The 27,022-nt window shown below is 43.3% G+C and overlaps 1 protein-coding gene across 2 annotated transcripts; it reads left to right on the top strand.

Moving 5' to 3' along the window:
* LOC121547227 (putative RNA-binding protein Luc7-like 1) lies at nucleotides 1–27,022 on the top strand. Of its 2 annotated transcripts, XM_041858387.2 has the most exons (11): nucleotides 85–219; nucleotides 1,597–1,667; nucleotides 2,804–2,898; nucleotides 14,541–14,639; nucleotides 14,791–14,901; nucleotides 15,033–15,176; nucleotides 25,228–25,404; nucleotides 25,874–25,962; nucleotides 26,142–26,183; nucleotides 26,287–26,451; nucleotides 26,599–27,022. In XM_041858387.2, the coding sequence occupies exons 4-11, from the start codon at nucleotides 14,544–14,546 to the stop codon at nucleotides 26,744–26,746; spliced, it is 972 nt and encodes a 323-aa protein (XP_041714321.1). In that variant the 5' UTR covers nucleotides 85–219; nucleotides 1,597–1,667; nucleotides 2,804–2,898; nucleotides 14,541–14,543; the 3' UTR covers nucleotides 26,747–27,022. The 2 variants fall into 2 exon arrangements, with proteins under 2 accessions (XP_041714320.1, XP_041714321.1); XM_041858386.2 differs by lacking the exon at nucleotides 1,597–1,667 and having other exon boundaries at nucleotides 1–219.

A 27,022-nucleotide genomic window follows, 5' to 3' on the forward strand; every position in this document is an offset into this window, starting at 1 on the left:
TCGTCATTTCCTCAATTGCGAAAGAAGGGCCTGGCGAGATCGTTGAAGAAGCCTGTCCAAAGAGTAAACATATTTCATCAATAATATAGGATACGCCTCAATAGACAGTGTTATCGTATTTGTTGTGGGGAGAAGCTTTAAACAATTTACCCACAGCAATGTCGGCCCAAGCTCAAATGAGAGCTTTGCTCGATCAACTAATGGGGACTGCGAGGGATGGTGAGTAGCGAAAAGGCGGTGGCTAGCTTGTTAGCGTGCTAGCTAAAAGATGGAGCCAGTGGCTTGCAGTTAGCCTAGCGAACTAGTTTTTGTGGCGTGTGTCAGATGGCCATACCTTTAATGAATGGCGTACAAGAGGACGTCTGTGTGATATAAAAGGAGCGCATTCATGATTTGGCCCCGGCCTAGTTGTTGTTTCACGATTTAATGTTTGTATCCATAGCTAATGACGTCCATTTCGCCATTAATTGTTGATAGACCAGCCGTCTAGATCAGTGATTCTCAACTATAGGGCCCCTGGGTGCTTCAGAGTTTTCAAGAGGTCCCTGAAAAATCTGGGATAAAACTCATGTTATAGCTACATTTTCATAATATTTTCAATTAACTTAAGAATGTTAAGTTCTTGCAACAACTTGCCATGTAACTCTGTTTTTAGAACATTGTGGGTATATATATTTTTTTGACTTGAGATACTATTACAATGTTATATGCATGTTTAAAAAAAGAAAAGTATATTTCTATGTAAGTATTAAGCAGTTTGTTGTGCTATGAGGTGTAATGGATGATGATAAACAGGTATCAAAACTGTCAAGCAAATTTACTTTCAAAGATGAGACCACCTAATACCCCCATCAACAAGGTTATACACACAACCCATAATGACAGAGGCAAATGCATCATCCTAAAATGCTTGCAGCGCTACCTCCACAACAATGCCTGCGAAAGTGGGTTAAAATGGCTAATAATCTAAAGCAGAAAACAATGTTTAACAATAAGACATGATCACTGGAAGTAACAATCAAAAATATGAAGTAGCTCTAACGAATAATAACAGTTTTGGAATTGATCACATTTTTTAGATGCTGGACTTAATATAATGTGTTTGAAACACCAAAGGTTAAGTATATATATTATACATAAGAATACCTCATGTTGGAAATACTAGAAAAGCTGATGCAAATAGTAAACTCATTTTAAAAAAGTAGAACTAGCACAATATTTTTTACAGTGTTGAGAGTCTGCATGTCATTGACAGGAGGTTAAAACAGTTAGTCATACAGTGCACAGTATCTACTATATTGTGTAGCATTTGTACAAGCACCACTTCTATAGTAAATGACGTATCTGGCTACAAGGATACAAACATTAAAAATATAACAGCCGCCATTTAGTAAGGATGTAATGTCTACAATGGTAACATATAGAGTCGGATAAGCTGACTTCAATCCATGGTTCGTCTTTGGGCTTAATCAGACTAACAAAGTGAGTTTGTGTCGAGTGAGGTTGTGTGTGAGTGTTGAGATGAATTCAAATTTTTCCCGTACATATGTTGCATACAAATTGAACAATTGTGGCCCCTTTATTTTATTCATAAAGGTTCAGTGTATCTTTGCCAGCCTACATCAATCTGCAAAGGAGTTGCAGAAAAGCCTCATGTTCATCGAGCCGTGAGTCACATGATTTTTAAAGCTGTTATGAATAATAGTAATCCAAACAATTGTTTGCTTTCCGGAAGTTGTTGTACTTTTTTTTTAGCATCACAACAAAGGACATTAAAATCTTCAATGACTCTTTGAATTACAATTTGGAAGTAGTACATGCAGCTTGAACTAAGACATTGTCTGGTTGCACTGAAAGCCAAGGAGCTTTAGACGTCTATTGTCAAGCAAGACGTCTATTGTCAAGCAATACAATCTGACTTGTGTATCATTCATATCAACTTCCTTACTACAGGTATGGGCAAGAAAACAGTTCCCATTTTATACTTTTCTACAGTGGGTTTAAAATTCTGCAGCTGAGGTCTTGAAGATGCAGATGGGTACAGTATATGTTGCAGCTCGCAGTGTGTATAAAACTAACATTTTTTTTCTTGGTTTTATTTTCATTTTCTATGTTCCATTTGTGTCAGGGACTTGCTTGGCGCCACCTATAGGCCAAGCCTAAATCTTTTTTTAATGGCCTTTTATTTTGTTGGAGTTAGTGTGTCAGCTAGATCTCCTCCTAACAGCTGTTAGAGTGACACAGGTAGCCCAGTTACGCTGAGTGACAATCTCATGAGACCAAGGTAGCCTGATGAACACCCATACAGTAACCATAAGAACACCCATACAGTAGGCTTACTACCATGTTGTGATTCTATAGGGCAATATTCTTTAGTTGAACAGGTGCTTTCAGAAAGACATAATGAAAGTGGAAAGTCAGTCTGAGTCTTAGCGAAACGTAGGCCTATATTATTACATGATTCATGTAGTATCGAGGCTCTGGTAAGGTAAGCCTCTAAGTCACGGCAGAAAATACATCAAGCCATCAGGGACACGCCACTCAGGTCCCAATGCAGGCCCCAAGTGGATGTCGTGAATACTGTCCAAAGGCACACATTCTGCCAGTACCATACATTGTAGTTCAATATATCTGTTCATTTCATCCCAATAAGGAGAATCCCAAGATGCAATTGTACAAATTGTCAAATCTATGCCCCTTTACCCTAATATGGGCACACATAGTTATGCTAAAGCATTGGATACCTCGCTCTAGTGGACGAGTATGTGAGGTCTTTCTGACTGTTGGTTTTGTACTGTTTCAGGGGATGAGACGCGGCAGAGGGTCAAATTCACTGATGAGCGGGTCTGCAAAAGCCATCTCCTGAACTGCTGTCCCCACGACATCCTCTCCGGAACTGTAAGCAGACTAAGCACTCTCTTCTTCCATTGTGTCTCCTCCAGGCAGGGACGGCGAAATTTGTTTTTTGAAAGGGGGTGTGGGGAATACGTATTTTTTTTAAAGCCTCATTTAGATATTCTTCTACTCTAAATTTCTGACATTTGGTAGGCTATTTGTTAGTCAACTTGTCTTGTTGCTCTAGAATACTAAACAAAGCCTTGCTCACCAGAAGAATGTCCTACATCGATAAAATGAAAGAATGCATTATCAATAATCTAGTTGACGTTGGTAAAGTTTTCTCTTACATTTCTGCTTCTCTCGTGGAGCGAGGACATTTAGGGACCGGGGAGATTAAAAAGCTGAAATGTCTTGAGTCAATACGTTTTCAACCCCTTTATTATGGCAAGCCTAAATAAGTTCAGGAGTAAACATGTGCTTAACAAGTCATACAATAAGGTGCATGGACTCACTCTTGTGTGCAATAATAGTGTTTAACATGACTTTTGAATGACTACCTCATCTCTGTACCCCACACATACAATTATCTGTAAGGTCCCTCAGTCGAGCAGTGAATGTCAAACACAGATTAAACCATAAAGACCAGGGAAGTTTTCCAATTCCTCACAAAGAAGGACACCTATTGGTAGATAAGCAGACATTGAATATCCCTTTGAGCATGGTGAAGTTATTAATTACACTTTGGAGTGTGTATCAATACACCCAGTCACCACAAAGATACAGGAAGGAAACTGCTCAGGGATTTCACCATGAGGCCAATGGTGACTTTAAAACAGTTAGAGTTTATTTGGCTGTGGTAGGAGAACACTGAGGATGGATCAACAACATTGTAGTTACTCCACAATACTAACCTAAATGACAGAGTGAAAAGAAGGAAGTCTGTACAGAATAAAATTATTCCAAAACATGCATCCTGTTCGCAGTAAGGCACTAAGGTAAAACTGCCCAAAAAATTGCGAAGAAATTAGGGCTGACCCCAATTAGTCTACTGGTTGATTGTTTGGTCGATAGGCTGTTGGTCAACCAATATTTTTTTAGTCGAGCAGTAGCAAATATATGTAACTCTATACGCCCATCTCAGTGAACTAATCCATTGTGGAGGCCTAGACTAAAAGCCAATTTATGATTGATCCGAAAATGTTGTCAGAGGCTCCATATGGAGGGTGTGACGCAATTGTGGCGCCTCCAGAGGCATGCAGAGGCCATATCGAGCTCAGTACCGCATCGCCATGCGCCTCCCAAATGTTGTAACAATGCGGAGGGCTCTGTATAGCTCCGCATTGACATGATTGGTTGACGGTAGGTGGGGTTGGTACATCCTGTATAAACACAAACTCACTTTTACATAAGTATTCAGATGCTTTACTCCAATCAAGCTGTAGAAACATCAAGGATGATCAATGGAGGCAGGATGCACCTGAGCTCAATTTCGAGTCTCATAGCGAAGGGGCTAAATACTTATGTAAGGTATTTCTGTTTATTTTTGATAAATGTGCAAAAATGTCAAACTGTTTTCGCTTTGTCATTATGGGGTATTGTGTGTAGATTTATGAGATAAAAAATATATATATTTTAGAATAAGGCTGTAACGTAACAAAATTGGAAAAAGGGAAGGGGTCTGAATACTTTCCGAATGCACTGTATATCACCAGTAATACATTTACTGTTAATTCTTATAATTTCTAATCAACAATGTTTGTTTGGTTATGGTAATTTCAATTCAAATTGTATTTGTTACGTGCCGAATACAACCTTACCGTGAAATGCTTACTTACAAGCCCTTAACCAACAATGCAGTTCAAGAAATAGAGTAAAGAAAATATTTACTAAAGAAAATAAAAAGTAACACAATAACGAGGCTATATACAGGGGGTACCGGTACCGAGTCAATGTGAGGGGGTACAGGATAGTCGAGGTAATTTGTACATGTAGGTAGGGGTAAAGTGACTATGCATAGATAATAAACAGCGAGTAAGTAGTCCGGGTGGCCATTTTATTAATTGTTCAGCAGTCTTATGGCTTGGGGGTAGAAGCTGTTAAGGAGCCTTTTGGACCTAGACTTGGCGCTCCGGTACCGATTGCCGTGCGGTAGCAGAGAGAAGTCTATGACTTGGGTGACTGGAGTCTTTGACAATTCTTTGGGCCTTCCTCTGTTAATGCGTTCATGTGTATATATTATTATTCCAGTCTTACCATTGTTTGCAGAGTGCACAACCTATGCTACACTTGTGAGAAACAAGTTTTGGTTTATTTCATTCCATTTACGAGTTTTGTCAATTCAGTTTAGTCATTGACAGGAGCTCTCCAAACAAAATACAATGTTGATTACGCATAGAAGTATATAGGCCTATAGGCTACCTGGCCTGCGCACAAATTTGGGGATCTGATAGTATTTCTGATTGGCTTAACGCACCACCACTAATGATCTGTGGAGCTTCTCAAAGTAATGTTTTCTTCACCTCAAACAGCAAGCAAACAAAGTCTGTTTTAACATCTATTGAGAATGACAATAGTTCCTCAATGTAGGCTATTTGAAAAATCTTTCCCGCTCTCTCCTTTTCAATAACCACTCAGCATGAAAGGTAAAAATGTAATGCTCTGATCCAGTGGAAATGTCATAAAATAGGCCTACCTGATTACTTCTTGTCAGTGCTTGACTTGGACTGAAATAGGTTCCAGTACTCATTTTGGGTACCGGTACTGTTTTCTAGTTAGGTGCAGGAGCTCCACAATTCTTTTGAGCTAATATGCTATAAGAGGAACAGGAGCTCAAGTAGTAGAACATTTGAGGTGCCGGTATTTGGCTCCGGTGAGCTCCTGCCCAAGTCAAGCACTGCTTCTTATCCCTTACACAAATGGCCTACAGCTGTGTCTGTCCTGAGCTCACTGGCTCTGGAGAATCTGAGGGCCCAGAATATTTTATACAATGTTGCAAGTTCGCTAGCACAAGCTTCAGGCCGGACCCAAGTTAATAGTTGTTTCAAGTTCGTTGCAGATAGGCCATTTGTAGCCAATGTGATTTATAGGATTATTTTTTTATCCTGGTATTTTCTACCTGCAGCCTGCAATGTTTTTATCTGTTGGCTTTATGTAGGCTATTTTTACATACAGTGCATTTGGAAAGTATTCAGACCCCTTGGCTTTTTCCAAATTTTGTTACATTACAGCCTTATTCTAAAATGGATTAAATAAAACATTTTCCTCATCAATCTACACACAATACCCCATAATGGCAAAGCAAAAACTGTTTTTTAGAAATGTTTGCAAATGTATTAAAAATAAAAACCAGAAATATAACATTTACATAAATATTCAGACCCTTTACTTTGTTGAAGCACCTTTGGCAGCGATTACAGCCTCGTCTTCTTGGGTATGACGCTACAAGCTTGGCACACCTGTATGTGGGGAGTTTCTCCCATTCTTCTCTGCAGATCCTCTCAAGCTCTGTCAGGCTGGATGGGGAGCGTCGCTGCACAGCTATTTTCAGGTCTCTACAGAGATGTTAGATCGAGTTCAAGTCCGGGCTCTGGCTGGGCCACTCAAGGACATTCAGAGACTTGTCCCGAAGCCACTCCTGCATTGTCTTGGCTGTGTGCTTAGGGTTGTTGTCCTGTTGGAAGGTGAACCTTTGCCCCAGTCTGAGGTCCTGAGGGTTCTGGAACAGGTTTTCATCAAGGATCTCTCTGTACTTTGCTCCGTTCATCTTTCCCTCGATCCTGACTAGTCTCCAAGTCCCTGCCGATGGAAAAACATCCCCACAGCATGTATGCTGCCACCACCATGCTTCACCGTAGGGATGGTGCCAGGTTTCCTCCAGACGTGACGCTTGGCGTTCAAGCCAAAGAGTTCAATCTTGGTTTCATCAGACCAGAGAATCTTGTTTCTCATAGTCAGAGTCCTTTAGGTGCCTTTTGGCAAACTCCAAGCAGGCTGTCATGTGCGTTTTACTGAGGAGTGGCTTCTGTCTAGCAACTCTACCATAAAGGCCTGATTGGTGGAGTGCTGCAGAGATGGTTGTTCTTCTGGAAGGTTCTCCCATCTCCACAGAGGAGCTCTGTCAGAGTTACCATTGGGTTCTTGGTCACCTCCCTGAACAAGGCCCTTCTCCCCCGATTGCTCAGTTTGGCCGGGCAGCCAGCTCTAGGAAGAGTGGTGGTTCCAAATGAGACCACTGTGTTCTTGGGGACCTTGAATGCTGCAGAAATGTTTTGGTACCCCTCCCCAGATCTGTGCCTTGACACAATCCTGTCTCGGAGCTCTACGGACCATTCCTTCGACCTCATGGCTTTGTCTTTGCTCTGACATGCATCAACTGCGGGGCCTTATATAGACAGGTGTGTGCCTTTCCAAATCATGTCCAATCAATTGAATTTACCACAGGTAGACTCCATTGAAGTTGTAGAAACATCTCAAGGATGATCAATGGAAATAGGATGCACCTGAGCTCAATTTCGAGTCTCATAGCAAAAGATCTGTCATACCCAAGAAGACTCGAGGCTGTAATCCCTGCCAAAGGTGCTTCAACAAAGTACTGAGTAAAGGGTCTGAATACTTAGGTAAATGTGATATTTCAGGCTGTAACGTAACAAAATGTGGAAAAAGTCAAGGGGTCTGATTACTTTTGGAATGCACTGTATTTGAGAAAATACACATTGGCTACATCATGTTATGGGTATGCTTGTCATTGTCAAGGACTAGGGAGTTTTTAGAATAAAAATAAATGGAATAGAGCTAAGCGAAGGCAAAATCCTAGAGGAAAACCTGGTTCAGTCTGCTTTCCAACAGACACAGGGAGACATTCACCTTTCACCAGGACAATAACCTAAAACACTAGGCCAAATATGCACTGGAGTTGCTTACCAAGTGGCCTAGTTAGTTTTGACTTAAATCGGCTTGGAAATCTATGGCAAGACTTGAAAATGGCTGCCTAGCAATGAACAACAACCACTTGACAGAGCTTGAAGAATTTAAAATAATAATGTGCAAATATTGTACAATCCAGGTGTGCAAAGCTCTTAGACACTTACCCAGAAAGACTCACAGCTCTAATCGTTGCCAAAGGTGATTCTGACGTATCGATTCAAGGGTGTGAATACTTATGTAAATGAGATTTCTGCATTTCATTTTCAGTACATTTGCAAAAAAATCTAAAAACATTATGTTTTCACTTTGTGATGGGGTGTTGTGTTTAGATGGGTGATAAAAAAATAATCAATTTTGAATTCCAGCTGTAAAAACGTGGAATAAGTCAAGTGGTATGAATAGTTTCTGAGGGCACTGTACGTACAAAATGTCTGAATGTCATCAGTTTGACCAGTTTTAAAGAAATGAAAAGCTGTGAAAATGATCCAACATGTTTCTGATAGTATTTCAGTGGATCTTGGATGCATATTTTATGTGGTTGAAAAATGAAATACTGTCAGCTTTTATGTTGCTGAAAAGAATAATCACGTTTAAGGTACACAACAGTCCCTATCCATGCATTCACATTCTCTCAAGATGCTGAAATAGATCAATCATATTTCTCTACTCTTGTTCCTGAGACAATATTAACATTTGGTGTATCATTTTACTGCAAGAAACACTTAATTATGCAGGAGTTAATGGTCTACATATGAGGCCTACAGTCAGTGTCCATACTTCTGGTACTATTCCAACTATTACTGTTCCCGTCTCTACCTCCAGTGCTCTAAAGTGCAACCATTTTGGTCGCATATGCTCCTACATTTTTATATGGAAGCACCAGAGTACCTAGGGAAAAAATCAACCAGATATTAATTATTGTAATGATTAGGCTTTGCTTGTCCCTAGCCCAAACAGTTCAAAACTTATGACCCATATTGCCGGCGCTACGATTTCTTTCCTTCTGGTGGCATATACCATGTCGCAGCCATTCTGAAACTACTCACGGGCATGAACCATTTGTTAACACCTTGTTCAATCATGTTACCTCATTAGCTAAACATAAAGAAAGGAAAAGGGCTTCTTACAATTAAAATGTTCTTTAGGAGATCAATGATCATAGCAATGAATTATTGACAAATCTCTTCAGCTTTAATATTGCAGATTAAACCCTAAATCTATCCAACTAATTGTTTGCATCATTTGTAATGCCCCATTCCCCCCCCCCCCCTTATTTTTCAACCCTACTTACCCCTCCCCTGATTGGAGTAAACTAACGGCCTACAATACGTCTTCTGCTACCGATGACTACGCTGAGTGTACAAAACATTATGAACACGTGCTCTTTCCATGACATAGATTGACCAGGTGAAAGATATGAAGGATTTTGAAGCCTTAAGACAATTGAGACATGGATTGTGTACGTGTGCCATTAAGAGGAAGAATGGGCAAGACAAAACATTTAAGTGCCTTTTGAACGGGGTATGATAGTAGGTGCCAGGCGCACCGGTTTGTGTCAAGAACTGCAACGCTGCTGGGTTTTTCACACTCAACAGTTTCCCGTGTGTATCAACAATAGTCCACCACCCTAAGCACATCTAGCCAACTTAACACAACTGTGGGTCGCATTGGAGTCAACGTGCCAGCATCCCTGTGGAACGCTTCGCCACCTTGTAGAATCCATGCCCCAACGAATTGAGGCTGTTCTGAGGGCAAAAGAGAGGATGCATCTCAATATTAGGAAGGTGTTCTTAATGTTTTGTACACTGTGTATATATGAATGGACAAAGCCATCGATCACGTGACACCATTCATTCCTATGTGAAGACTCAATAACACATTGAAGCCAAATGAAGTCTGTTAAGATGGCGTCTCATGGAGACATAACATGCGAAGTTTGAGCTACTCCAGGAAGTGACGTTACAGGCTAGCTCAGTGTTGCCCCTCTCATTGAGGAACTCTAGTTGAAGGCCAGCTGGGGTACTGTAGGCTGCCATTAGCAACTAAATTATACTTATAACTTCTTCTGTGTGCACCCATTGAGATATCAAAGAGGCGCGACCAGATCTTGTCCCTGTGTGATCACTACCTTCTCTCTCGAAATGAATGACTGAGCACAGAATGCATCCCTATGCGTCCGACAAATAGAATATCAAACAGAGTTCAGAGTGTGACGTCATATCAGAATGGGTGCTTCATCCAATATCACCTGTGACAGCTGTGAGCAGCCAGTCGCATCCCCTCACCAGCCATTAGCCTACTTAGCTGCTTCTCGCCGTCGGTTCCTTCTGCGCATCTCCATCAGTTTTAAAATGTTATTTAGCCGTGATGGTGAGCTGGGATGTGCAGACAGTGATGGGGTTTCTGTTACATTTGTTTTAAATATTAGCGCGGCTTGCTGTGCGAGCGAAATGGATAGGTATCTTTTCATTTCGCCGGTAAGAACAAGCAGGCCAGTCTGACTAGTTTTTGTTGTCACGTAGCCTCTAAATGCCACTGCCATAGAGGACAAATAGAGCACGGTGACATCCATGCTTGCGCCTTTACATCACTGAAATCCGCGAGTTTCTAGCCCAAACCACTCAAAGGTTATGCCCCATATTACCTGAGCTACAGTACCAGTCAAAAGTTTGGACACACCTACTCATTCCAGGGTTTTTCTTTATTTTTACTATTTTCTACATTGTAGAATAATCAAAACTATGAAATAACACATTGAATGATGTAGTTACCCAAAAAGTGTTAAACAAATCAAATATATTTTATATTTGAGATTCATCGAAGTAGCCACCCTTTGCCTTGATGACAGCTTTGCACACTCTTGGCATTCTCTCAACCAGCTTCATGAGGTAGTCACCTGGAATGCATTTCAATTAACAGGTGTGCCTTGTTAAAAGTTAACTTGTGGAATCTCTTTATTTCTTAATGCGTTTGAGCCAATCAGTTGTGTTGTGACATGGTACTGTACCTTGCAAAAGTGTTCATCCCCCTTGCCGTTTTTCCTATTTTGTTGCATTACAACCTGTCATTTAAATTGATTTTTATTTGGATTTCATGTAATGGACATACACAAAATAGTCCAAATTGGTGAATATTTTTTTATTTTTAAGAACTTGTTTCAAAAAATCGGAAGAAATAAATAATGGAAAAGTGGTGCGTGCATATGTATTCACCCCCTTTGCTATGAAGCCCCTAAATAAGATCTGGTGCAACCAATTACCTTCAGAAGTCACATAGTTAAATAAAGTCCACCTGTGTGCAATCTAAGTTTCACATGATCTGTCACATGATCTCAGTATAGATACACCTGTTCTGAAAGGCCCCAGAGTCTGAAACACCACTAAGCAAGGGGCACCACCAAGCAAGCGGCACCATGAAGACCAAAGAGCTCTCCAAACAGGTCAGAGACAAAGTTGTGGAGAAGTACAGATCAGGGTTGGGTTATAAGAAAATATCAGAAACTTTGAACATCCCACGGAGCACCATTAAATCCATTATTAAAAAATGGAAAGACAACAAAGCTGCCAAGAGAGGGCCGCCCACCAAAACTCACGGACCAGGCAAGGAGAGCATTAATCAGAGGCAACAAAGAGACCAAAGATAACCCTGAAGGAGCTGCAAAGCTCCACAGCAGAGATTGGAGTATCTGTCCATAGGACCACTTTAAGCTGTACACTCCACAGAGCTGGGCTTTACGGAAGAGTGGCCAGAAAAAAGCCATTGCTTAAAGAAGAAAATAAGCAAACACGTTTTGTGTTCATCAAAAGGCATGTGGGAGACTCCCCAAACATATGGAAGAAGGTACTCTGGTCAGATGAGACTAAAATTGAGCTTTTTGGCAATCAAGGAAAACGCTATGTCTGGCGCAAACCCAACACCTCTCATCACCCCGAGAACACCATCCAGCATCATGCTGTGGGGATGTTTTTCATCGGCAAGGACTGGGAAACTGGTCAGAATTGAAGTAATGATGGATGGCGCTAAATACAGGGAAATTATTGAGGGAAACCTGTTTCAGTCTTCCAGAGATTTGAGACTGGGACGGAGGTTCACCTTCCAGCAGGACAATGACCCTGAGCATACTGCTAAAGCAACACTCAAGTGGTTTAAGGGGAAACATTTCAATGTCTTGGAATGGCCTAGTCAAAGCCCAGACCTCAATCCAATTGTGGTATTGCTGTACACCAGCGGAACCCATCCAACATGAAGGAGCTGGAGCAGTTTTGCCTTGAAGATTGGGCACAAATCCCAGTGGCTAGATGTGCCAAGCTTATAGAGACATACCCCAAGAGACTTGTAGCTGAAATTGCTGCAAAAGGTGGCTCTACAAAGTATTGACTTAGGGGGTGTGGGGGTGGTCAAGTTTTCGGTTTTTTCACACAAACATTTTTATTTTGCATCTTCAAAGTGGTAGGCATGTTGTGTATATCAAATGATACAACCCCCCCAAATCCATTTTAATTCCAGGTTGTAAGGCAACAAAATAAGAAAAATGCCAAGATGGGGGGGGTACTTTCGCAAGCCACTGTAGGGGTGCTATACAGAAGATATCCCTATTTAGTAAAAGACCAAGTCCATATTATGGCAAGAACAGCTCAAGTAAGCAGAGAAATGACAGTCCATCATTACTTTAAGACATGGTCAGTCAATACTGAACATTTCAAGAACTTTGAAAGTGGCTCTCATGAGGACCGCCACAGGAAAGGAAGACCCAGAGTTACCTCTGCTGCATAGGATAAGTTCATTAGAGTTAACTGCACCTCAGATTGCAGCCCAAATAAATGCTTCACAGAGTTCAAGTAACAGAAACATCTCAACATCAACTGTTCAGAGGAGACTGCGTGAATCAGGCCTTCATGGTCGAATTGCTGCAAAGAAACCACTACTAAAGGACACCAATAAGAAGAAGACTTGCTTGGGCCAAGAAACACGAGCAATGGACATTAGACCGGTGGAAATCTGTCCTTTGGTCTGGTGACTCCAAAATTGAGATTTTTTATTCCAACCGTCGTGTTTTTGTGAGACGCAGTGTGGGTGAACGGATGATCTCTGCATGTGTGGTGCCCCCCATGAAGCATGGAGGTGTGATGGTGTGGGGGGTGCTTTGCTGGTGACACTGTCAGTGATTTATTTAGAATTCAAGGCACACTTAACCAGCATGGCTACCACAGCATTCTGCAGCGATACGCCATCCCATCTGGTTTGTGCTTAGCGGTACAGTCATTTTGTTTCTCAACAGGACAATGACCCAAAACACACCTCCAGGCTGTGTAAGGGCTATATGACCAATAAGGAGAGTGATGGAGTGCTGCATCAGATGACCTGGCCTCCACAATCACCGGACCTCAACCCAATTGAAATGGTTTGGGATGAGTTGTACCGCAGAGTGAAGGAAAAGCAGCTAACAAGTGCTCAGCATATGTGGGAACTCCTTCAAGACTGTTGGAAAAGCATTCCTCATGAAGCTGGTTGAGAGAATGCCAAGAGTGTGCAAAGCTGTCAAGGCAAAGGGTGCCTACTTTGAAGAATCTCAAATATAAAATATATTTTGATTTGTTTAACACTTTTTTGGTTACTACATGATTCCATATGTGTTATTTCATAGTCTTGATGTGTTCAATATTCTTCTACAATGTAGAAAATGGTAAACATAAAGAAACACCCTTGAATGAGTAGGTGTGTCCAAACTTTTGACTGGTACTGTACCTTCTCCCCTTTCTACTGCGAATTGGCACACATTTTATATAATTTTATAAACCATGTCGCTGGCCGCAAGTTTTTGGTTTGATAACAAACAACCTTGTTTAGTCATGTTACCTGGCTAGCTAGCTAACAACATGATACCTTGGCTATGCACAAAGGTGGATGGCACAGGAAAAAAGGGATAGATGGCTACTCAGAGATGCTTTAAAGGTAGGATTCATATGCCTAATCAATGTAATTCTAAGCTAAATCTGAATCAAATCAATATTTTTCTAGTGTTCCTTAAATTCTATTTGGTGCGTCACTTTTGGGAGGGGTGTGTGTGTGTGTGAGAGAGGAAAAAAAAAAGTGTGTGTGTGGGAGAGGGAGTGAGTGAGAGGCTGTGTGTAAAGTTGTCTGAAGAGTAGGCTAAAGATGGTTTCATATAGGCCTAGTGTGCTTTCCCCTTACTGCCACAATGAAATGCAGAACATTATGCATTTGTATTCCTCCTGCCCACAGGTAGGCCTTCGGCCTGGTATCACATCGTTAGTACAATTTTGGTATTGTGACAACCCTACTCTGAAAATATGCACATTTTCTTGCAGTTTCCACAGATTTTTCGTGTTTCCGTGCAAATTCTTTTTTCACATTTTTGGACCCCTTGCCAGTTTGCATCCATGGTTATGACACATCTCTTGCTTGTCACTCAGTCTTGACTTTCTTAAAGAGACAGTGTAGAATTTAATGTAAATCACCTCAATAGGAAATAGTGATTTTAACACAATGAAAAAACCTAATATCCCACAAGTGACTTTGTATTTCAATGCAAGGTATTTGTATTAACATCTTAGCTATTATAATAAACATATCTCTTTACAGGGTTACATATTAGTTTCTAGGGTAGGGAATCTTCATGTTACCCAAATATGATTATTGAATCAGCAGTTGAAGTGAATATTTTGTGACGTGACTGTTAACTTTCTGAAGTAGTTCACTGCAGACTATGTTGGAACTATGGCTGTGTCTTGTCTGGCTGACTTTGACTTCATCAACAGCGTATGGATCTAGGAGAATGTGCAAAGACCCACGACCTGGCACTCCGGGCCGACTATGAAATTGCCTCCAAGGAGAGAGACCTCTTCTTCGAGCTTGACGTAAGTGATATCAGTCAGTTCGATTTTAAATACAACTTAATTTATCCCCTCAGGGGCAAGTAAGTTGTACTTCTCCCAGTTCATTTTACCAGTGCAGCAGTCTGTGTTCCATTGACTTGTATGGAGTTTACTTTTCTGTTGTTGACTATAGGCTGTGGATCATCTGGAGTCCTTCATCGCCGATTGCGACCGGAGAACAGAGTTGGCCAAGAAACGACTGGTTGAGACCCAAGACGAGATCAGTGCGGAGGTGGCTGAAAAGGTGAGAGGGCAAGATTAACCTTGTTCACTGAATCTTATTGTGGAGTGTAAGGATGACATGTTGTTGAAAACTTTCTGATCTTGACGCGATATATGCTGTTGTTGACATGTGTTGTTTGTATTATTCTCCAGGCAGAGACGGTCCACGAGCTGAACGAGGAGATCGGGAAGCTCCTGGCCAAGGCAGAGCAGCTGGGTGCCGAGGGGAATGTGGACGAGGCCCAGAAGGTCCTACAGGAAGTGGAGAAGGTTCGCAGCAGAAAGAGGGACGCTGAGGTGAGGAGGAGGGGTTGTTTTCCTCACGGCATGTTTATTTTTCATCAAATCAATCAGTCAATCAAATCTATTTATAAAGCCCTTTTTACTTTTATTTTTTTATTTCACTTTTATTTAACCAGGTAGGCCAGTTGAGAACAGGTTCTCATTTACAACTGCGACCTGGCCAAGATAAAGCAAAGCAGTGCGATAAAAACAACACAGTTACACATGGGATAAACAAAACGTACAGTCAATAACACAATAGAAAATCTATATACAGTGTGTGCAAATGTAGAAAGTTATGGAGGTAAGGCAATAAATAGGCCATAGTGCAAAATAATTACAATTTAGTATTAACACAGGAGTGATAGATGTGCAGAAGATGATGTGCAAATAGAGATACTGGGGTGCAAATGAGCAAAATAAATAACAATATGGGGATGAGGTAGTTGGGTGGGCTAATTACAGATGGGCTGTGTACAGGTGCAGTGATCGGTAAGGTGCTCTGACAACTGATGCTTAAAGTTAGTGAGGGAGATATGAGTCTCCAGCTTCAGAGATTTTTGCAGTTCGTTCCAGTCAAAAGCAGCAGAGAACTGGAAGGAATGGAGGCCAAAGGAGGTGTTGGCTTTGGGGTTGACCAGTGAGATATACCTGCTGGAGCGCATACTACGGGTGGGTGTTGCTATGGTGACCAATGAGCTAAGATAAGGCGGGGATTTGCCTAGCAGTGATTTATAGATTACCTGGAGCCAGTGGGATTGGCGACGAATATGTAGTGAGGGCCAGCCAACAAGAGCGTACAGGTCACAATGGTGGGTAGTATATGGGGCTTTGGTGACGAAACGGATGGCACTGTGATAGACTACATCCAATTTGCTGAGTAGAGTGTAGGAGGCTATTTTGTAAATGACATCGCCGAAGTCAAGGATTTGTAGGATAGTCAGTTTTACGAGGGCAAGTTTGGCAGCATGAGTGAAGGAGGCTTTGTTGCGAGATAGGAAGCCGATTCTAGATTTAACTTTGGATTGGAGATGCTTAATGTGAGTCTGGAAGGAGAGTTTACGGTCTAACCAGACACCTAGGTATTTGTAGTTGTCCACATATTCTAAGTCAGACCCGCCGAGAGTAGTGATTCTAGTCGGGCGGGCGGTTGCAAGCAGCGTTCGATTGAAGAGCATTTAGTTTTACTAGCGTTTAAGAGCAGTTGGAGGCTACAGAAGGAGTGTTGTATGGCATTGAAGCTCGTTTGGAGGTTTGTTAACACAGTGTCCAATGAAGGGCCAGATGTATACAAAATGGTGTCGTCAGCGTAGAGGGAGATCTGAGAGTCACCAGCAGCAAGAGCGACATCATTGATATACACAGAGAATAGAGTCGGCCCGAGAACTGAACCCTGTGGCACCCCCATAGAGACCGCCAGAGGTCCAGACAACAGGCCCTCCGATTTGAAACATTGAACTATCTGAGAAGTAGTTGGTGAACCAGATGAGGCAGTCATTTGAGAAACAAAGGCTATTTAGTCTGCCAATAAGAATGTGGTGATTGACAGAGTCGAAAGCCTTGGCCAGGTCGATGAAGACGGCTGCACAGTACTGTCTTTTATCGATTGCGGTTATAATATCGTTTAGGACCTTGAGTGTGGCTGAGGTGCACCCATGACCAGCTCAGAAACCAGATTGCATAGTGGAGAAGGTACGGTGGGATTCTAAATGGTCGGTGATCTGTTTGTTAACTTGGCTTTCAAATACTTTCGAAAGGCAGGGTAGGATGGATATAGGTCTGTAACAGTTTGGATCTAGAGTGTCACCCCCTTTGAAGAGGAGGATGACTGCGGCAGCTTTCCAATCTCTGGGGATCTCAGATGATACGAAAGAGAGGTTGAAAAGGCTAGTAACATGGGTTGCTACAATTTCGGCGGCTAATTTTAGAAAGAAAGGGTCCAGATTGTCTAGCCCAGCTGATTTGTAGGGGTCCAGATTTTGCAGCTCTTTCAGAACATCAGCTATCTGAATTTGGGTGAAGGAGAAGCGGGGTGGGGCATGGGCAAGTTGCAGCGGAGGGTGCAGAGCTGGGGGTAGGGGTAGCCAGGTGGAAAGCATGGCCAGCCGTAGCAAAATGCTTATTGCAATTCTCAATTATTGTAGATTTATCGGTGGTGACGGTGTTTCCTAGCCTCAGTGCAGTGGGCAGCTGGGAGGAGGTGCTCTTATTCTCCATGGACTTTAGTGTCCCAAAACATTTTGGAGTTAGTGCTACAGGATGCAAATTTCTGTTTGAAAAAGCCAGCCTTTGCTTTCCTAACTGATTGTGTATATTTGTTCCTGACTTCCCTGAAAAGTTGCATATTGCGGGCGCTGTTTGAAGCTAATGCAGTATGCCACAGGATATTTTTGTGCTGGTCAAGGGCAGTCAAGTCTGGGTTGAACCAGGGGCTGTATCTGTTCTTAGTTCTGAATTTTTTGACTGGGGCATGCTTATTTAAGATGGAGAGGAAAGCACTTCTAAAGAACAACCAGACATCCTCTACTGACGGAATGAGGTCAATATCCATCCAGGATACCCGGGCCAGGTCAATTAGAAAGGCCTGCTCGCTGAAGTGTTTTAGGGAGCGTTTGACAGTGATGAGGGGTGGTCATTTGACCGCGGACCCATTACGGACGCAGGCAATGAGGTAGTGATCGCTGAGATCCTGGTTGAAGACAGCGGAGGTGTATTTAGAGGGTAAATTAGTCAGGATGATATCTATGAGGGTGCCCATGTTTACGGATTTAGGGTTGTACCTGCTAAGTTCCTTGATCATTTGTGTGAGATTGAGGGTATCTAGTTTGGATTGTAGGACGGCCGGGGTGTTAAGCATATCCCAGTTTAGGTCACCAAGCAGTAAGAACTCTGAGGATAGATGAGGGGCAATCAATTCACATATGGTGTCCAGGGCACAGCTGAGGGCAGAGGGGGGTCTGTAGCAAGCGGCAAAGGTGAGAGACTTATTTCTGGAAAGGTGGATTTTTAGAAGTAGAAGCTCAAACTGTTTGGGCACAGACCTGGATAGTATGATAGAGCTCTGCAGGCTATCTCTACAGTAGATTGCAACTCCGCCCCCTTTGGCAGTTCTATCTAGACGGAACATTTTGTAGTTGGGGATGGACATTTCTGCATTTTTGGTGGCCTTCCTAAGCCAGGATTCAGACACTTCTAGAACATCAGGGTTGGCAGAGTGTGCTAATGCAGTGAATAACTCAAACTTGGGGAGGAGGCTTCTGATGTTAACATGCTAGAAACCAAGGCTTTTACGGTTACAGGAGTCAACTAATGATAGCGCCTGGGGGGGTAGGAGTGATACTGGGGGCTACAGGGCCTGGGTTAACCTCTACATCAACAGAGGAACAGAGGAGGAATAGAATAAGGATATGGCTAAAGGCTTTAAGAACTGGTCTTCTAGTGCGTTGGGTACAGAGAATAAAAGGGGCAGGTTTCCGGGCGTTGTAGAATAGATTCAGGGCATTATGTACAGACAAGGATATGGAAGGATATGAGTACAGTGGAGGTACACCTAAGCATTGGGTAACGATGAAAGAGAGAGCATTGCTGGAGGCGCTGATTGAGCCGGTCTCCGTGTGGGGGGTGGGACAAAGGAGCGATCTGAGGCAGGTTGAGCGGGACTGGGGGCTCTACAGTGAAATGGTACAATAAGAACTAACCGAAACAGCAATAGGCAAGTCATATTGACATGGGAGAGAGGCAAAAAGCAATCACAGGTGTTATTTGAGAGAGCTAAGACAACAACTGGTAATGGCGACGAAAGTTTGGGCTGAGGCTAAACAGATAAACAGGATGGGGTACCGTGTAAAGGAACAGTCCAGCAGGCATCAGCTGTGTAGCTGAGTGATCATAAGGTCCAGTGAACAGCAATAGGTGAGTCCGGGAGCAGTTCGATGGCTGCTACGGCACAGGCTGTTGATTGCGTGTGCTAGCGGGCCGGGGCTAGCATATTGATCTTCGTGGTCGTCGCAACGGGAAGCCTGTTGAAACCACATCAGGCAATTACGTCAGCAGACCAGTCGTGATGGATCAGCGGGGCTCCGTGTCGACACTAGGATGTCCCGTCCGGTTGACAGAGAAGTAGATAGCCGGGAGATGGGCCTAGCTCGAGGCTAGCTCAAGGCTAACTGGTGCTAGCTTCGGGACAGTGGTGATTAGCCAATAACAACATCCATTCGGTTGCAGCAAGCTAGTTGCGATGATCCGGTGTTAAAGGTCCAGTGATTCAGTGATTCAGTGATTCCGGCAGAAAATCTGATATGTTCTGGGTCGATAGCGCGCTGTGCAGACTGGCCGATAATTGTCCAGGTTAGAGCTGGCTGGTAGGTAGTGCAGGCCACGGACAATGGTGAAAACCGCTAACGGTGGCTAATAGCAAGTAGCTAGTTAGCTGGCTATTTTCAGCCGGTTCTAGATAAAAAGGTATAAGAAATAATAGAATCCGTTCCACATTGGGTGAGGCGGGTTGCAGGAAAGTATATTTAGTTGAAGGATGAAAAGCAAGATTGAGAAATATACATATATATATATATATATATATATATATATATATATATATATATATATATATATATATATATATATATATATATATATATTAAAACTGGCTATTTACACGAGCACACTACAGAATACACGGCCGCACTGCTACGCCATCTTTGATATTGTAGATGTCACAAAGTGCTATACAGAAACCCAGCCTAAAACCCCAAACAGCAAGCAATGCAGATGTAGAAGCACGGTGGCTAGGAAAAACTCCCTAGAAAGGCAGAAACCTAGAGAGGAACCAGGCTCTGAGGGGTGGCTGTGCTGGGTGGAGATTATAACAGTTCATGGCCATTAAGGCCAGATTTTTCTCTAAGATGTTCAAATGTTCATAGATGACCAGCAGGGTCAAATAATAATCACAGTGGTTGTAGAGGTTGCAACAGGTCAGTACATCAGGAGTAAATGTCACTTGGCTTTTCATAGCCGGGCATTTAGAGGTTGAAATAGCAGGTGTGGTAGAGAGAGAGAGTTCAAAACAGCAGGTCTGGGACAAGGTAGCACGTCCGGTGAACAGGTCAGGGTTCCATAGCCGCAGGCAGAAGAGTTAACTGGAGCAGCAGCACAACCAGGTGGACTGGGGACAGCAAGGAGTCATCAGGCCAGGTAGTCCTGAGGCATGGTCCTAGGACTCAGGTCCTCCGGGAGGGAGAGAGAGAGAATTTAGAAGGAGCATACTTAAATTCACACAGGACACCGGATAAGACAGGAGAATAACACCAGATATAGCAGACTGACCCTAGCCCCCCGGCACATATACTATTGCAGCATAGATACTGGAGGCTGAGACGGGGGGTCGGGAGACACTGTGGCCCCGTCCGACGATACCCCCGGACAGGGCCAACCAGGCAGGATATAACCCCACCCACTTTGCCAAAGCACAGCCCCTACACCACCAGAGGGATATCAACAGCCTACTACCCTGAGACAAGGCTGAGTATAGCCCACAATGATCTCCTCCACTGCACGAGTCAGATGGGTGACAAACCTGACAGGAAGGTCACGTCAGTGATTCAACCCACTCAAGTGACGCACCACTCCTAGGGACGGCATGGAAAGCACCAGTAAGCCAGTGACTCAGCCCCTGTAATAGGGTCAGAGGCAGAGAATCCCAATGGAGAGACGGGAACCGGCCAGGTTTGTCTCTCCAGTGCCTTTCCGTTCACCTTCGCACCCCTGGGCCAGACTACACTCAATCATAGGACCTACTGAAGAGATGAGTCTTCAGTAAAGACTTCAAGGTCAAGACCGAGTCTGCGTGTCTCACATGGATAGGCAGACCATTCCATAAAAATGGAGCTCTAAAGGAGAAAGCCCTGCCTCCAGCTGTTTGCTTAGAAATTCTAGGGACAATAAGGAGGCCTATGTCTTGTGACCGTAGTGTACGTGTAGGTATGTACGGCAGGACCAAATCGGAGAGATCGGTAGGAGCAAGCACATGTAATGCTTTGTAGGTTAGCAGTAAACCTTGAAATCAGCCCTAGCCTTAACAGGAAGCCTTTCCGTTCACCTTCGCACCCCTGGGCCAGACTACACTCAATCATAGGACCTAGCACTGGAGTAATATGATCAGATTTTTTTGTACTAGTCAAGATTCTATCAGCCGTGTTTAGCACTAACTGAAGTTTATTTAGTACTTTAACCGGGTAGCCGGAGAGTAGAGCATTGCAGTAGTCTAATCTAGAAGTGACAAAAGCATGGATTAGCTTTTTTGCATCATTTTTGGACAATGATATTTGCAATGTTACGAAGATGGAAAAAATCTGTCCTTGAAATATTCTTGATATGTTCGTCAAAAGTGAGATCAGGGTCCAGAGTAACGTCGAGGTCCTTTTCTTTTTTTTTAACGACTACAACCATCAAGATTAATTCTCAGATCCAACAAAAGATCTCTCTATTTCTTGGGACCTAGAGTTTAAAAGTAAATCATTTGCAGCCATCCACTTCCTTATGCCTGAAACACAGGCTTCCAGGGTAGGCAATTTTGGGGCTTCACCATGTTTCATCGAAATGTATAGCTGTGTGTCGTCTGCATAGCAGTGAAAGTTAACATATATGGTGAAAACAATAGTGGTCCTAAAACGGAACCTTGAGGAACACCGAAACATACAATTGATTTGTCAGAGGACAAACCATTTACAGAGACGACCTGATATCTTTCCGACAGATAAGATCTAAACCAGGCAAGAACTTGTCCGTGTAGACCAACTAAGGTTTCCAATCTCTCCAAAAGAATGTGGTGATCGATGGTGTCAAAAGCAGCACTAAGGTCTAGGAGCACGAGGACAGATGCAGAGCCTTGGTCTGACACCATTAGATGCAGAGCCTTGGTCTGACACCATTAAAAGGTAATTTACCAACTTCACGAGTGCAGTCTCAGTGGTATGATGGGGTCTAAAACCAGACTGAAGCGTTTCGTATACATTATTTGTCTTCAGGAAGGCAGTGAGTTGCTGCACAACAGCTTTTTCTAAAAAAATTGAGAGGAATGGGAGATTCGATATAGGCCGATAGTTGTTTACATTTTCTGGCTCAAGGTTTGGCTTTTTCAAGAGCGGCTTTATTACTTCCACTTTTAGTGAGTTTGGTACACATCCAGTGGATAGGGAGCCATTTATTATGTTCAAAATAGGAGGCCCGAGCACAGGAAGTAGCTATTTCAGTAGTTTACTTGGAATAGGGTCCAGTATGCAGCTTGAAGGTTTAGAGGCCATGACTATTTTCATGAATGTGTCAGGAGATATAGGATTAAAAAACTTGAGTGTCTCCATTGATCCTTGGTCCTGGCAGTTATGTGCAGACTCAGGACAGCTGAGCTTTGGAGAAATACGCAGATTCAAAGAGGAGTCTGTAATTTGCTTTCTAATGATCATGATCTTTTCGTCAAAGAAGTTAATCACTTCATCACTGCTGAAGTGAAAGGCATCCTCTCTTGGGGAATGCTGCTTTTTTTAGTTAGCTTTGCGATAGTATCAAATATACATTTTGGATTGTTCTTATTCTCTTCAATTAGGTTGGAAAAATAGGATGATCGAGCAGCACTGAGGGCTCTTCGATATTGCACTGTACTTTCGTTCCAAGCTAGTAGGTAGACTTCCAGTTTGGTGGAGTGCCATTTCCGTTCCAATTTTCTGGAAGCTTGCTTCAGGGCTCTGGTATTTTCTGTATACCAGGGAGCTAATTTCTTGTGACCAAATGTTTTTTGTTTTTAGGCGTGCGACTGCATCTAGGGTATTAGGCAAGGTTAAATTTAGATCCTCAGTTAGGTCGTTAACTGATTTTTGTACTTTGACGTCCTTGGGTAGGTGGAGGGAGTCTGGAAGGGCCTCTAGGAATATTTGGGTTGTCCAAGAATTTATAGCACAGCTTTTGATGGTCCTTGGTTGGGGTCTGAGCAGATTATTTGTTGCGATTGCAAACGTAATAAGATGGTGGTCCGATAGTCCAGGGTTATTAGATCCACAATATTTATTCCACGGGACAACACTAGATCCAGGGTATGACTGTGGCAATGAGTAGGTCCGGAGACATGTTGGACAAAACCCACTGAGTAGATGATCGCTCCGTAAGCCTTTTGGAGTGGGTCTGTGGACTTTTCCATGTGAATATTAAAGTCACCAACAATGTGAATATTATCTGCCATGACTACAAGGTCCGATAGGAATTCAGGGAACTCAGTGAGGAACACTGTATACGGCCCAGGAGGCCTGTAAACAGTAGCTATAAAAGGGATTGAGTAGGCTGCATAGATGTCATGACTAGAAGCTCAAAAGACGAAAAACGCAGTATTTTTTGGGGGGTAAATTCACATTTGCTATCGTAAATGTTAGCAACATCTCCGCCTTTTCGGGATGCACAGGGGATATGGTCACTAGTGTAACCAGGAGGAGAGGCCTCATTTAACACAGTAAATTCATCAGGCTTGAGCCATGTTTCAGTCAGGCCAATCACATCCAGATTATGATCAGTGATTAGTTCATTGACCATAACTGCCTTGGAAGTGAGGAATCGAACATTAAGTAGCCCTATTTTGAGATGTGAGAGATCTCTTTCAATAATGACAGGAATGGAGGAGGTCTTTATTCCAGTGAGATTGCTAAGGCGAACAACGCCATGTTTAGTTTTGCTCAACCTAGATCGAGGCACAGACATTGTCTCAATGGGGATAGCTGAGCTGACTACACTGACTGTGCTAGTGGCAGACTCCACTAAGCTGGCAGGCTGGCTAAAAGCCTGCTGCCTGGCCTGCACCCTATCTCATTGTGGAGCTAGAGCCCTGTCTATGTTGATAGATAAGATGAGAGCACCCCTCCAGCTAGGATGGAGTCCGTCGCTCCTCAGCAGGCCAGGCTTGGTCCTGTTTGTGGGTGAGTCCCAGAAAGAGGGCCAATTATCTACAAATTCTATCTTTTGGGAGGGGCAGAAAACCGTTTTCAACCAGCGATTGAGTTGTGAGACTCTGCTGTAGAGCTCATCACTCGCCCTAACTGGGAAGGGGCCAGAGACAATTACTCAATGCAGACACATCTTTCTAGCTAATTTACACGCTGAAGCTATGTTGCTCTTGGTGACCTCTGACTGTTTCATCCTAACATCGTTGGTGCCGACGTGGATAACAATATCCCTATACTCGCCAGTTTTTGCCTTAGCCAGCACCATCTTCAGATTAGCCTTTATGTCGGTAGCCCTGCCCCCTAGTAAACAGTTTATGATTGCTGGATGATTATTTTTAAGTCTAATATTGTGGGTAATGGAGTCGCCAATGACTAGGGTTTTCAATTAGTCAAAGCTAGTGGTGGGAGGCTTCGGTGGCTCAGACCCCGTAACGGGTCAAGGAGAGACCTAATAAGGCTCGGCCTCTGACTCCGACTCGTTGCTTAATGGGGAGAACCGGTTGAAAGTTTCTGTCGGCTGAATGAGCGACACCGGTTGAGAATGCAGACAGCATTTCTTTCCAGAAGCCTTGAGAAAATTGTCCGGCTACGGGGACTGTGCGGGGGGATTTATACTACTATCTGTACTTACTGGTGGCACAGACGCTGTTTCATCCTTTCCTACAATTACATTGCCCTTGCCTAACGAATTCATCAGAAGCTGAGATTGCAGCAAGGCTATCTTCACCAGAAGGCGAAAGTTTTCCTGTATATTATTAGTACAACGACTGCAATAACTAAGACGTTGGTAAAATGTGTTAAATGAAGATTGATTAACAACAAGTTTGGCAGGTAGCCAAGCAGCAACAAACAGCACAGCAGCACGGAGAGAAGTGACGCGCTCAAAAAACTAGCCCGGAATGTAGACCTGGGCGTGTTCAGTAGGGCACAACGTAGCAAAAACATTTTGCAATGGAAAATTAAATGTTTGTTCTTATTGGACAAGGTTAGGTGGAACCGTCCTGTTTTTCACCACACTGAACTCGACCCCCTTCTTTCCTATCCTGACTCAATCTCTTTCTCCATCTCTTCGGTTTTCACCTTCTCAGGAGGAGTACAGAAACTCCATGCCTGCCTCCAGTTTCCAGCAGCAGAAGCTTCGTGTCTGCGAGGTGTGCTCGGCCTACCTGGGTCTCCACGACAACGACCGTCGCCTGGCCGACCACTTTGGTGGGAAGCTGCACCTGGGCTTCATCCAGATCAGGGAGAAACTGGAAGCCCTGAAGGTATGCTCTGAACCACCTCAGACCACATAGCTTACTTAATACACGTAGCGAGATGTGGATGTATAATCCTCAAAAGGGGATTTTTGACTGCTTTCCCCTTTTGAGGATTATACAGGGACATTGTTTGGGATTAAAGCACTGCAAACATCTCCCTTTTGGGATTAATTTTGCAGCAAGGACATTCTTTTTGACATTAGAATGTATTAACATGAGAACACATTTTAATGTAAACACTGAGGCTACTGTCTATGCTGAACACTGAGGCTACTGTCTATGCTGAACACTGAGGCTACTGTCTATGCTGAACACTGAGGCTACTGTCTATGCTGAACACTGAGGCTACTGTCTATGCTGAACACTGAGGCTACTGTCTATGCTGAACACTGAGGCTAATGTCTATGCTAAACACTGAGGCTACTGTCTATGCTAAACACTGAGGCTAATGTCAATGCTCACCATTTTCTATCAGAAAACCGTCCTTGAAAAGCAGGAGAAGAGGAACCAGGATCGTCTGAAGAGGAGAGAGGAGAGAGAGAAGGAGGAGAGGATGAAGAAGAGGTGGGTACAGGTCTTAACTTTTCCAAAATAATGAAATTGATGTAGGCAAATTTGATAAACATGTCTGTGGTGATGGCAGCACTACTTGGAAAATATAATCGATCCGTGTACTGTATGTGGAGACAAATGCAGATATTTTCACTGTGGCATCTTATCAATTGTTTTCTGTCACTTTATAGGACCAAATCACGGAGCAGGGAAAGGAGCAGGGAACATAGAAGGTTAGTATAAGCCACCAGCCATCTACTGCCATATGAACCCTATTGAATACACTATCTCCTAGTTTATTGCTGTATAAAACACTTCTCTGTGTCCGTGCTGCAGGTCCAGCTCTCGCGACCGTAGGAGACGGCGTTCGCGTTCCTCGTCTCGGGAGAGGCGGCGTTCCTCCCGCTCTCGCTCCAGGGACCGGGAGAGGAGGAGACGCCACCGCAGCCGGTCCCGCAGCAAGGGCTGCCGCCACAGCCACGAGCCCAGCTCCAGACACAAGTAGGAGTACACACACACACACACACGTTCCATCTCATTACTTAAACAAGTGCGCACTTAATCATAAAGCTTATTTTCATAATAAATACACATGACAAACACACATACACAGATTTGTGTGTAACAAGACCGTGTTTACGTTTCCAGGTCATCCAGGGATCGAGAGCGCTCCTCCAGAGACCGTTCACGGGAGCGAAGCAGGAAGAGGGGATCCTCGGAGCGGCGGCAGGACAGCAGGGATCAGAACGGGAGGACCGACTCACGCCGGGTTGAGGACAGGGATAGAGACCTTTGACCTCTCTCGCTGTCTCCATCCTCAACACACAACCTCCTTTTGTCTCTCTCTTTCATATCTGTCCATACATCTATTTGAACTCTCCTTGTATGAATCCTCCCTCCATTCCCTTATCAGAATTGTCCAGAGATGTTTTGCTTTGACCGATATTCCAGCCAACCCACTGTCCCAAATACATAGCGCTTATATGACCACAGAAGTATATACAGGTAACTGCCAAAATAAAGGAAACACTTGAGTAAATAAAAGCAGGTGCCTCCACACGTGTGGTTCCTG

Source organism: Coregonus clupeaformis, chromosome 31 (assembly GCF_020615455.1).
Source record: "Coregonus clupeaformis isolate EN_2021a chromosome 31, ASM2061545v1, whole genome shotgun sequence".
NCBI lineage: Eukaryota > Metazoa > Chordata > Actinopteri > Salmoniformes > Salmonidae > Coregonus > Coregonus clupeaformis.